This window comes from Andrographis paniculata, unplaced genomic scaffold (genome assembly GCF_009805555.1).
Source record: "Andrographis paniculata isolate CXL003 unplaced genomic scaffold, ASM980555v1 Contig74END, whole genome shotgun sequence".
Lineage (NCBI taxonomy): Eukaryota > Viridiplantae > Streptophyta > Magnoliopsida > Lamiales > Acanthaceae > Andrographis > Andrographis paniculata.
This window is the reverse complement of record NW_026137611.1, coordinates 3,603,036-3,617,396: the sequence shown is the minus strand read 5'-3', so window position 1 is coordinate 3,617,396 and position 14,361 is coordinate 3,603,036. Positions and strand designations below refer to the sequence as shown.

The 14,361-nt window shown below is 35.8% G+C and overlaps 1 protein-coding gene across 1 annotated transcript; it reads left to right on the top strand.

Annotated features, from left to right (window-relative positions):
- The first annotated feature begins 4,162 nt into the window (after positions 1-4,162).
- LOC127265896 (uncharacterized) lies at positions 4,163-5,718 on the top strand. Its single transcript, XM_051295914.1, has 3 exons — positions 4,163-4,607; positions 4,718-4,786; positions 4,862-5,718. Exons 1-3 carry the CDS (start codon positions 4,163-4,165, stop codon positions 5,716-5,718), a joined length of 1,371 nt encoding a protein of 456 aa, XP_051151871.1.
- The last annotated feature ends 8,643 nt before the right edge of the window (positions 5,719-14,361 follow it).

Sequence of the window (14,361 nt, the reverse complement as noted above, 5' to 3'; positions counted from 1 at the left end):
AGGGAATATACTATATATATATTGTGAAGATTGATTTGCAAAATTCAATTTATATAAATTGTTAAATAGTATGTTAGAGAATGTCTTCAATATTATGGTATAATTTTGTTGGGATTTGCTAAATAATTCTAGAAGAAAACAACTTTAGTGATGAGCACAATCAAGGTTATTTAAAGTTTTAAAATTTGAGTAAAAAATTGTAATATATTAAGCAATAGGCAATTTTTAGGGATGACAATGGGTCGGGTCCAATCGGACTAGAGACCTGTTCTGAATATACATGGTTGGATTCGAGACCTAAATTGAATTTGATTATACTCGGATTCGACCTGAATAATACACGACAAGACTTCGTAGACTCGAGAGACTCAAAAGAAATCTTTTACAATTATTAAAAATTTAACTTAAAATAGAATTTGAATTCGGATCTGGACCAGATATCCCATTAATTGAACCCGAATCCAAATAAATGGGTCGGGCACGGGTTCCATTGTCATCCCTAGCCATTCTAATTCATAGATTTTGAGGCTCTTGATTGGTTTATAATCGTTTGCTTCTTGTTGGCGTCATTTTTTAATTTATTAATGCGAATATGTATGATTATATTGATTGTTTATTTCTTTTAATAATTTCACAGGATGTGTTCTTTCGTGAGTTTTAATATAGTTTTTTACTATTCTAATTTTTCTTTCTCTTTAAAAATATCAAATTAAACAATTATTATTATTTTTATATTATACTACACATTTATTTTACATTTAAAATATTAGATCAACATGTATTCGTCAAACTAACTTTTCAAATTCAACTTTTTACTATTTATAAATCCAAAACTAAAACCCCAAATTCACAAACAAACACACCCTATAGATTTTATAATAGAATTAATATGATTCACACGGTAATTACATATTTATAGAGTTTGTTTGTCTTTTTATTTTTTCTATTTTTAACTGAAAGTTATTTTAATATAAAATAAGTTATTTTTTTTTATAAAATATTAAATTAAAATATTATTTAAATAAAAATTCAAATTAATATTTTATTTGAAATTATTTTCAATCCACGGCCAAATAAACCTATAATATTATATAATTTATATTAATATAATATAAAATTAATTAGTACATGAATATAGTTTATATAATGTATACTTATTTGTACAATTAATTTAAATGTTTTACATAATAATCAAGTATAATGTGTATAATTTATAACCACCAAATGAATCAATTTCCCAACCCTAACTCGAGTCCCAAAAATAAAATAATGACAAATGTTGTCTAGTAAAGAATGACGTAATAGTGAGAGACTGAATATATGACCCTAACGTCATATATTTAAATATCCGTTGTAGTTCGCTTAATATGCGTTATCTTGTCGGACCTGATTTATATATTATGCATTTTCGTGTAACGGCTCCCACGTCATTTAAATAATAATGACATATTTTTATTTATTATTTATTATTTTAATTTTAATAAATTATAGTATATGAATTGCAGTCTACTTCCCAATAAACTTAATTGATAGAACAATCAAAATCTAATTAGGGTTTAGAGCATGAGAATATCTTTGTTGTCACTTGTAGAGTTCTATTTTATTTATTTATTATTTATACTCTCCCCGTCCCATAAATAGTTTTAATTGGATTGGATACGAGATTTAATAAATATTGATATTATATTGGTAGCTGGTAAAAAGTATGGATAAAAGACTTTTTTGCCCTTATGAGTGTATTAGTGTAAAAAGTAGTGGCAATTGTGTAATAAAAATAAAAAAGTATGGTGATATGATTATTTATGGAAATAAGACTATTGTTTTGGGACGAACAAAAATGGTAAACAAGACTATTGTATTGGGACGGAGGGAGTACCATGTGTATTACTATAGAGTTGAGATGAATAGATTAATTATACTATTTATGTAAATAATATGTATTTTTTTAAAAAAAATTATTTAAAAATTAAGAGCACATATTGTGGTTCAAATCGACGACTTCACTGTTTGACTTGCGGTCCTGTCTTCTCTGTCGATGATTTTTTAGTTTGCAGCAGCTTTCTTTTCTATAGTAAAAAAATCGACAGACTTGGGAAAGGGTTGGTGCAGGTAAGGTAGCATCGAAACAATTTGTAACATCTTTTTCTCTCTATAATACGGCCGTGTTCTTTATAAATATGTACACAGATGTGTTTAAGAGTATACATTACATTGTTTTATAAACACAACCGTGTTTAATATACATAACCTTATTGAAGTCAAGATTTAAAAATAAAATATAATTATTATGTGTTTAAACATGGACGTGTTTTGACAAACATCTGCATATTCTGTTTAATGTATTTGTGAACCATTGTACGTCTTTTTTTGTTCTTCCAAAACCACACAAGGTAGAAGAGAGGAAGAAGGCAAAGACATTTTGGTCGTTGTGTGTGCTCTAAGTGTGCCGAGAAGAAGACTCTTAGCATGTGAAGTGATTCTAAATAGAATTGCATTTCAAAGTATTACAAATTTCTTATAAACAATATATTACTTTTTTCATTGCAAAAAATATCATATTTAAATTGGTATTTCAATCAAACTTTAAAATCAAACACAACTTGTATTATAATTTTTATAGTTATGTTAACTTTTTAATAACATAAATAGAATTTGATGTGTGTGTTTGGTTTTTATTTCAAATTTAGGTTTTGATTTGAAATTTAAATTAAATAATTTTTTAATGTGATGTTATATGAAAGTAAATAGTGTATTATATATATATATAATACGCTGTCGAGATTGTTTGGGGGTTTGGATTTTGAGTTGAGATTTGAATAATAAAATTTTTGAATTTGAATAGTTGTATGATGTGATATAAATAGGTGTTGATGTGATGTTTTGAATGTAAAATTGATTTTTAGTATAATATAAAAAATAAAAAATAGGTGTTTGATTTGATATTTGGGAGAAAAAAATAAGATGAATAATAAAAATCTAATCAAATCCCCCAAACAAACACACCCTATGTATATTTTGTTGAAATCATATATAAGACAAACTAACTTGATGTTTTTATATTTGAAATTAATATTTTTATTTATCACATTACATAAATCCATCCATTGTATCAGTAAATAAACATATGAATATAAATTAACACTCCATCCGTGAATCAATTTATACATTTTGTCAAATTGATCTATCGGAAATTAATTTGTCCGTATATATATATATACATGGTTCGCCGGGTCCGACTCGGCCGATCCGAAACCGGAACGGTCAGGAACGTTCCGGTTCGTAAAAAATATCCGATATTTGCCCAAAATTTTCCCATCCATTCATATCTCATCTATAAAACCCATTATAAATCTTATTCTTACCGATTTTCTACTTTTTATTCATATTATTCGAACAATTCATCTCAATTCGATCAGATCGGAGAAGAAAACATTTACCAGTGCGCTGAAGAAGAATCGTGGAGGAAAGACCTCTGTTCTGCGTTCGCGTCTGAAGAAGAATTGTGGGGGAGGGGAAGAAGAAGTGGGAGGATTCTGCGTTCGCGTCGGTGAAGAAAATCGTGGGGGAGGGGAAGTTGTTCGCGTCTGAACGAAATCGTGGGGGAGGGGGAAAGTTCTGCGTTCTGGGTTCTGCGTTCTGGGGGAGGGGAAGAGTTCTGGGTTCTGCGTTCTGGGGGAGGGGAAGAAAGGAGGAAGGTAAATTTAATTATTATATTATTTTAATTAATTTAAATATTTATAAATTTGAATTATTTTTTATTAATTTGTTTATTTAATTTATAGGTTTAATTATTTTAGATTTAATTATTTAGAATAATTTGTTTAATTTATTGATAAATTTAGTTTAATTGTGTTGGATTGTATTTAATTTTTATTTAATCTATATAAATTGAGTTCATTAAAATTAATATTTTAGAATAACTTATAATCTTATTATTTAAAATTAATATTATTTTAGACAAAATTTGTATTAATTGTAAATTTATTGTAAAAAATTAATATTTTAACTATATTTTTTATATAAACAAATTAGTTATCTACTTAAATTTTTGTATAAGTTTGATTTATTAATAAACTAATATATAATTTGTCTATTTAATTAATGAATTACTATTTATAAATATTTTAACAATTGTATTATTCAATTACAGAGTTTGTGTAAAATGGCACCGCACAGAGATATTGGTTGGGATCATGCTACTCCTATCAGCAATGATAGAAAACAAGCAAAATGCAATTATTGTGGTAAAATTGTTCACGGCGGAATTACTAGGATGAAACAACATATAGCACATGTTACAGGTCAAGTTGAAGCATGCACGAGAGCTCCAAAAGAAATAAGAGAGTTATTAAAAAAACACTTGATCCAAGGAAAAAGTATGCGAGCAGCACATAAAAAAAAGTTAGAAGCATTGCAAAATTCCATTCGTTTGGAAGATGATTCTGATGAGGAAGAAGATGAAGTTTTTGAAATAAATGAAGATGAGATAGATGCTGAAAGAAAACACTTAAAAAGAGCAATGGCTGAAAGCAGAAATATGGAATTTATGGAGCAGCAGCGTAGACATTCTGTTTCCGGAGATCTACCAAGCTTGAATTTTAAAGCCGGTATATTTATTAAATTTATAAAATATATTTAAATATTAGTATATTTTTTTTGAGATAACAACCATATATGATCATATGCTTTTTTTTTTTTTTTTTTTTTATCTTTGTAGGAGGAAGCAGCTTGAATACAAAAGGAAGTAAAAGAAATTTTTTCGAAAGCTCTATGAAAAAGACAGAAGGTTTGCATTAAAAAAAACTTGATCCATACATGTTTCAATCGAAGAATAAGTCTTTGAAAAATATGTTTTCAAAAGATAATGCAAAAAAAGTGGGTAGAGCAATTTCGAAATTTTTTCATTTTAATGCAATACCATTTCACGCTGCCGATAGTGGTCCTTACTACCAAACGATGATTGACACGATTGCATCGGTTGGACCTGGAGTTAAAGGACCTACTGGTAAACAAATTGGTGGTGAATATTTAAACGAGGAGATGCAAGAAGTTGTACAGTATGTTGATTCTTTAAAGCAGAAATGGAAAACATACGGATGTACAATTATGTGTGATGGTTGGAGTACTCGTACAAAACATCCAATCATAAATTTTATGGTGTACTGTGATAGAGATATGATATATCACAGTTCGGTTGATTGTACAAATAAGGCGAAGACTGCGGACTTTGTCTACACCCTAATGGATAAGGTGGTGGAATCAGTAGGGGTTGACAATATTGTACAAATTGTAACTGATAGTGAAGCTAGTATGAAGGCGGCTGGGAAAAAACTGATGAGGAAAAGGAAGCACATTTTTTGGTCTCCATGCGCAGCGCATTGCATTGATTTGATGTTAGAAGACATCGGAGATATATTGTCAGTGAAAGATACGATAAAAGAAGCCAGAAGAATTACAGGATTTATATACAACAGTGATAAAGTGGTTAATTTGATGAAAACATATACGAATGGCCGAGATCTGTTGCGACCAGGCATAACAAGATTTGCAACCGAGTTTGTTGCAATGGAAAGTCTTCTGAGATATGCAACCGATTTGAAAAGAATGTGTACTTCTAGAGAATGGGTTGAGTACAATAATACCTCGAGGAGAAGACATGAAGCCGGAGATATATCAGACTTGATTTTGAATGAAAGATTTTGGAAACGGATACGCTGAGTCTGTGGGGTCATGGAACCCTTAGTGAAGGTTTTAAAAGTAGTTGATCAAGATAAAAAACCTACACTACCTATCATTTATGAGGCAATGGATAGGGCAAAAATGGCAATAAAAACCGCGGTGAAAGATTTTCAACAATATTGGGATATCATCGATGAAAGATGGTATAATCAATTGCATCAAGATTTGCATGCAGCAGGTAACTATTCTTGTTATTTTTTTGTTTTTATATTGTGCTAATCGTTTGTTTTATTTTTTAATTTTATATACATTTCATGCAGCTTATTTTTTAAATCCTGGTCTTCAATACTCCGGCACTTGTGAATTTGATTCATCGGAGGTTCGAAAAGGAGTAAAAGAAGTTATCAAAAGACTCGAGCCAGATTTGGATATACAAGTAAAGGCTATGAATGAGGTAAATTATGTGAAATTTATAAATAATATATAAATATATATATATTAATTTCTAATAATTTTACTATTATATTGTCTATAGATAAACATATTTGTTAACAAAATTGGAGAGTTTGGAAGTGCACTTGCTATTAGAGCTGTATCTACATCTTTACCAGGTATGTATTATGAAATTTATCATTTAATTATATTTTTAAATATACTTGTTATAAAATGTTGCATTATTAATAATTTTTTATTTATTTTTAATAGCTGACTGGTGGAATATGTACGGTGATGAAGCTCCTAGTTTAAGAAAAATTGCATTAAAAGTTTTGAGTCAAACTTGCACATCATCGGGTTGTGAGCGGAATTGGAGTACGTGGGCTTTGATCCATACTAAACTTCGGAATAGATTAGCTATTGAGAAACTGCATAAGCTAGTCTATGTCCACTACAACATGCGTCTTCGGGTAAAAAATTTTATGCAAAGGACAGACACAGACGATTTTTATGACCCAATTGATTTGAATCATATTTTTGATGAAAATGATATTTTAGATGAATGGGTTAGAGAAAATGAATCTCCACTTATTCGTGATAGTGATTTGAATTGGTTGGATGAGGCTATTGAAGAAAGTGGAGATCGAGGTCAAAGTGAGCATAATGATCATGACAGTGATATGCTTTTATCTCAATTTATAGCTGATGGAAAAAAGAAGGCGAAAGAGAAAAAATCAGAAAACAAAAATACGGCCAAGAAAAAAAAAGCAATCATATTGGAATCTTCATCTTCATCGACTAATGGTGAAGATAAGAATAATAACAATGATGATGATGATGATGATGATGATGATGATGATGATGGTGGTGGTGGTGGTGGTGGTGGTGGTGGTAGTGGGAGCTACAGGGATAGCCGATACTCAAGTGATATGGGATGGGCTCAAGGAAATGAAAATTATTATGCTACCCAAGACACTGGTCATGGATATCGTCCTGGTATAGAAGCTCAAAGAGATTTTCTAAATAGTTTAACAGAATTTTCAAGTGAAGCCGATGCTTCAAATTTTTCAGATACTAGGAGATATTCTGGAGTTCACGAACATATGCAAGACTTGAATATAGGTTATTCCTATGGAGATTCTTCTCATAGCTCGAGTAATAGATTGGGGAGACAGGAGTGCGACCAACCAAATGCATATCATAATCCCTATTACTCAGGATACGGTTTATCTAATCTACCCAGACATCTTCAGGATTCAGCCAATCTTCCTATATTTGGATCCAACCAACCAGTTGGAACATATTACGGAGGGATTACATCTGGTTCGGGTAGTATTGATGATCGTAGACAAAATTATGGTTCATCAAGCAGAAGCAATGATAATAGAGAATATCGAGGTTTTGATGTATATGGAAGGGGTTCATTCAGAGAAAATCAATATGGTTCGAACATCTCTCCTTATCCAAGCAATATGAATCCAGAACAAGGATATTCGTAATATAATCGATCAGCAGATGAAAATGATTTTGAACCTCCACGACATTCCACATGGTATTGAATGGTAAGTATAAATATTTAGTATAAACGTAGTTTGAACATTTTATAAAATTTTATTTGTATTTTTTTTCTAATTATTTTTATTTATATAATGCAGATGATAAAGATGAAATCTTGACATTGACGGACACAAGGTACATCATTTTGTTATTAAAATAAATTTATTAGTATAATGACAATATGCAAAACATAAAATTTAGCATTTACATTTATATATATATATATCCGCTAATTTAGTTGAAATATTATTCATTTTAAATTTTGATCTATTATAAATTATAATATATTTTTTCAATAATATATATTTTTAAATTAATTATATTTATAATTTGATGTATTTTAATTAATTATTTATTATTTTTTTGAAAAAATATAAATTTTATATAAAAAAATCATATAGGCCGATATTTTACCGATACGCCGCGACCGATACGCCGCGACGTATCTGGAACGGTAAAGGCCGATCCGCGACGCCGATCCGCGACGGCGAACCATGTATATATATATATATATATTTAAGTAATTGTGGTCCCATGAAAATAAACAAAATTCTTATATTTTAATTATCATTACAATAATATCACCATTTATTTTAATTAGTGAAATATTAAAATAAAATTGAAATAATTTATTTTTAATTTTTTTTTTATGATGAATATTTTATATTTTAAAATTAATTTTGGAAAAAAAAAAAATTGTATCAATTGTAGAACCGTAATTATATGTAACAATAAAAAATAATAAAATAGTTTTAATAATGTCAACATAATTAAACAATAAAAACATGATGTACCTATAAAAATTTTGATTTGAATAATATTTTATATAAAATTTTTGGAAAAGTAACTAAAAAAAAAACATAAATTGATGTTATCCCCAAAATATATTTAAGAGGGGTTTAAAATTTATCAAACCCAAAGGCCTACCCAGAACCTAATGTGGCAGCCCAACCCAAGCACACAGGCTCAAGAAGCAGGTTGCCTAGTCTAGCCGAAAATCCAAAATCAGGCCCAATAACTCGAGTAAGACCCAGCCCACAAATGAAGTCTTGCAACCGTAGATAAAGGATAGTGGAGAAGTGAAAAAAGTTAGTTCCTACAAATTGGAAAAAGTGGAGTAATTTTTGGGATATATATATATATATAAATAAGGCAAAAGCAACGGTACGGGAGGGATACAACAACTCATGATCCAGAAGAGCAAATTCAATTCTCTTATCTCTATTTTTTCCTGCAATATTATTGCTTTCTCATTTAATTTTCTTTTTTCTAAATTCCTATCGAATTTGTTTTACCCAATTCAATTCCATTTCAATTCAATTTCATCAATTTCATTACTTCAAATTATAGATCAATTTATTTTTGTGTGAAACTTAGCATGGATATTTTCTTGAGTAGGCCGGGGAACTCAATTCTTGTCGAGTTCAATTGGCCTAGAATTTTTGGGCTGTCATCGACGAATTTCAGCATCTACAAATTGGCACGCTTAGTGGGACTCCGACGAAGTCTCGCATTTTTTTTGCAATTAAAGAGTCACAAATTACCATTGCCGGAGAAATCTACAATGTCTAAAGATAAGGAAACCACCGGTGAAAACTTCAGCGTCACGCGCACCCAAAGAACTCATGCAGGATGAGTCCTTTGCTTCTTCGGGGAGTGGAGAAATCATGCTGACTATTCTTGCAAGCAATCTTCAAAATCAGATCTTCCGGGAGATCCAAACAGCCTTCCACAAGTCTGCGTTGACACTCTCTAAATATCTCGCAGACGTCCTGAAGCCAACTATCCGAAACAAGATTGCATGGGCGAGAGAGGAGGAGCTGCACAAAGGTAAAGTGCTGGCGGCCGGTCCCGGAGATATGAAAACGCACCTCCAACGAAGGTAACACAGGGGGGCACGTCTGGACACCCTTCAACGACGCTCCAATATGGTAACTTCACACCATACTAAGCAAGGAAAACGAAAATAAAAATCTCCCCGACGAAACATTGGTTGAAGAACCTAGGCGATCCTCAAGGCAGGCCATCTTAAGGCCACCGCCACATTAGGTACATCCGGGGAACAACGGGTATACGCCATCGGCCGCCCAATAGCAAAACAATCATTTTTTCGGTGGCATGAGTGCCCTCACATCACCCGCGAGGGCAGACGGTCAAGAAAATGTCCGTGTAGAAGGAGGAACTGCTGACCCTTGGGGGGCACGGCCGACCACAACCTCAACACCTCCGGCCTCTCCTCCCGCTCTGAGGATGACTTGGGGGGGCATCCCCCCCACCTCCGAACCTGCCTTAAGGGGCCACTTCTGCTTCTCCGGGTCCATGGGATTCAGCTCCGTCAACTCTAGCAACTGCTTGAGGCTCGAGTGCATCAACTCCGGCCATACCTCCTCCATTCGGGGGGCAGACAACATACCAGGAAGCTCCCCCGCCGGACTAGCTGCACAACAGGGATATGGACCTGCATAGCAGGGTTCCCTGATTCATTTTGGAAATTTTGTCCCTCCACCGACAGAACCTCCGCGAGTACCAACCGAGCGGAATCAAGAGCGTCCACCTCCGGCTCACCATCCACAGGGCCATCAACAATACTTTTCTCGCGTCCAACCCGGCCCGGGACAGCCTGGAGGATAAGCCAAAATTGCTCATCCGCTGCGACCAATTATTAATCCGCAGGTCATCAAGGAAACAATCCAGAGGCTATGTGGCGATCCTATTCGGTTTCCCGCTCAGCTACATTATCAACGTCCATTCCCGGATCAGATTTCCATTGACAACTCGCTCTTCTGGAATGCATGGGTTTCAGAATTCACGTTGTTCTCGGGCGAGGATTCACGGTCCACCATTGAATACATCGGCCGGTTCACAACACAGCGCAGAGGAGAATTTGAGACCAACGATTGGTTCAAACTCCAACTACTCACGTTGTCCCTCACAAGTCCGGTATTTATGTGGTATGCGTCTCTGCCGCCAAATTTGTGTAACACGTGGCGATCTCGAAAGGGTGTTCCACGAACGCTTTTATAGCCCATTGGCGAAAGTGACGGTCTCGGACCTAACCAATCTACGGTAAAAGCACAATGAACTGTTGGAATAGTTTTTGGAGAGGTTCCCCAGGGCCGAGGGGTGGTTCCAGGTCCGGATACCTGAAAATCAAGTGGTTAATATAACTATCGCTAATATGACACACCAGCTCTGGGAGAAACATGCCCTCCAGGAATACAATGACCTTCGGCAGCTTACTGGGAAAGCCGTGAAGGTAGAACAGCTTCTTCGGGATTCTCAGACAACTAGACATCAGAAATTCAGAAGCGGAGCACATCTTGTCCAAGTCTATGAGGACGAAGCAGACTGCTCGGAGGAGCCGGAGGAGACGTTCGTGGCTGAAATATCGCAAGGAAAGGCATACACTTGCCCAGCGCTCAAAGTACCTCGGATGAAGGAGACAAATCCTAAGGTACAATATACTTTCAATATATCTAAAACTGAGCAAATATTCAATTTCTTGTTGAAGACTAACAAGCTGCGGTTTAAAGTTCACAAAATACCGTCCGACAAGAAATTAAGTGAAAAATCCTATTGCAAATGGCATGGCTTATATGGAAACCAGGTTGGGAGTTGTATTGCTTTCAGAAACGCAGTATAGAAGGCTATTAAGGTGGGCCGCCTACGGCTGGCCGATAAGTCGGAGACGAAGATCGATACGGAGCAATTTCCGGCTCAAATTAATGTCGTTGGTATCCGACCTGGTAGGAGGAACCAATCAGCCTCGGGTAGTAGACTAAATTACGGGCATGCCGCACCATGGATGAATGTATTTGAAAGGTTTGAGAGGTCCATAAAACCTCAACGGAGTAGTTCAGTATAGGATCATCTTTCGCCACATAATACCGTTGTCAAAGTTAGCTTCGAAAAGAACGACGAGGTGTAGCGAGTAACTTCAGTCAACCAAGTGGTGATAACTCCTCATAGTATGTGACGGCCGGAAAGGCCGCCTAATGATGAGAGATGGATAGATTATCGAAGGAGGATCCCCCCACTGACTATAACCCAACATCGGAGACAACAACGTAAAATCTTTGCCCTACGCCTTGTGGAATAGGAACAATAGTGCGAGCAGTCCTCCGGAAAGTAGGGAAAATTGTTACAATTGAGGAAACATCTCAGATGGAGAAATTATCCCCTCCCCCGGAGGAGGAGGCTACGAGAATGAAGACCAAAATAAACTATTCCAAAGGACAGCGACCCATCGGGACAACAATCTCATCCGGGGGAACCAACGGTGTCTGTCCCGGAGTTCGAACCACGAACCAATTATCGGGGCCTTGGAGGATGACAAGACGTCGATTACAAATTTGGACATCATCGCAAATGAGCAAGATCTTGAATGGGCGCGACGTTATGAAAAGAATTTTCGGGTGAATACTATTGGTTTTTTGCCCAGAGAGTTCGTTGCCCCGGAGGTTTAGCCTTTTTATTTCCAATAGGATGTGTTAGTCGAAGAAAACGGCCTTCTATCATGGGCCGATCCGGAACAGGAGGTGCCGAAGGAAGAATCAAAGCTGGCCATCCTTCGAAAGTTAGCCGAAGAACAAACACGACACCTTAAACCATTGTTCCTGACTTCTATCTCGATGGTCGCACGATCAACAAGGTTTTGGTCGACGGAGGAGCATCCGTCAATGTGATAGCCTTTTCTAGACTCCGAAAGATTGGAAAAAATTGGGGATATCTGATCGCTACTACCGTGTGGACCACAAATTTTACAATGAGTGCACATTCGGCTGCCGATGTGTTAGTGGCCGACGTAACGGTTGGGAGTCGTACCGACCGGATGACCTTTTTCGTGATCGAGGGCAAACCCACTTACTCGGCCATCCTAGGAAGGGACTAGATTTACACTACCCAGTGTATGCCATCCACCCTACACCAAAAAGGTAATATTTTGGAATGGTAATCGCGTAGAAACGGTTGAGGCTGAGACCGATCCAATCATGGAGGTTCATGCAGCTGAGGCGGTTTATTATTCGCCTAGCGTATATCCCCTTTCAATGATGTTAAGAGATGTGGATGCATGGACAGAGTGTAATCTTACAACGAAGGAATTTGAAATTCGCACAGAGGCCGACACACGACCTGTTCATCAAGCTATTTGTGATGAATAACGACCATAAGGTATTACAGGACATAGAATAACGGATTCTCGAGACGTATAATGTTTACATGGAGTACCGGATCCATACCAATTTGAATTCTTGAAAGGCAGACAGATCCTCCAGAAACGCCGCATCCGTCGGAGGACTAGAATGAAGATGAATTCCCCTCGCCTATCCAGAGGGCTATCTCATCCTTCGAAGCGCATGATCCTCTCAAGGAAATCAATTTAAGCGATAATGCAGTATGCCAGATGACCAGGACTAGTTCTCTATTGTCCCCGGATCAAAAATAGCGACTTACGGATTTGATCCGAGAACACCGAGACTGTTTCGGATGGGACTACCACGAGATTCTGGGCCTATCCAAAAATTTGGTTGAACATCGGCTATCCACTAAGCCGTCGTTTAAACCTCACAAAAAGCCCCAACAGCGTTTCAACCCGGAGGAGGTGATGCCGAAGGTCAAAGAAGAGGTGAAAAAGTTTGTTAAGGCTAATTTTATTTGTACTTCCTGATATCTGGAGTGAATATCCAACATTGTACCCATGGTAAATAAAAATGGGAAGATCTGAGTGTGTATCAACTTTCGCAACCTTACCTTGGTGACGCCCAAAGATGAATACGTTATTCCGATCGCTGACATGCTTGTCTACTCAACAGTGGGGTATGAGATTCTGTCTTTTATGGATGGGTACTCGGGGTACAATCAGATATACTTAGATGAAGAGGATGCCCATAAAACAACATTTCAATGTCCGGGGCAATCGGCATCTTCGAGTGGATTGTAATGCCCTTTGGATTGAAGAACGCCGGAGCAACATATCAAAGGGCCATGAATGCGATCTTCAACGACTTAATAAACGATTGCATGGAAGTATATATAAAAATGTAGTTGTCAAATTCAGAGCATTCGACCAACATCTCATTGACTTCCAGAGGGCCTTCACCCAGATGAGGTAGCACGACTTTAAAATAAACCCGACGAAGTGCGCGTTTAGCATCCAAGTAGGAAATTTCCTAGGTTTTCTCATCCATCAGAGGGGGATCGAAATTGACCAGAATAATGCGAAAGCGATCCAGGAGTTTGGACCTCTACGCAACCTCAAGGAACTACAGAGTTTGATGGGCAAGATCAATTTTTTATGACGATTCATCACCAACGCCGCCGGAAGGATGAAGACGTTCTCCATGTTGCTACGCGAGAGCTAGGAAGTCTTTGAATGGGGAGCAGCGCAACAGACCCCTTTGGAGAGATCAAGCAGGCCCTTGCATCACCACCGGTTCTGATGCCGTCAACCCCAGGGAAGGAGCTGAAAGTTTATATTTCAGCGACAGAGAACACTATTGGTTGCTTTCTCGTGCAAGATAATGAGTCAAGCCTATAAAGAGCAATTTATTACCTTAGTAAGACTTTAAATACTGATGAAATTTGTTATGCATGTATCAAGAAACTATGTTTGTCTTTATACTATGCATGCACAAAATTAGAGTATTATTTGATGTCTGTTGAAACTATCGTGTTATGCAAAGTAGACTT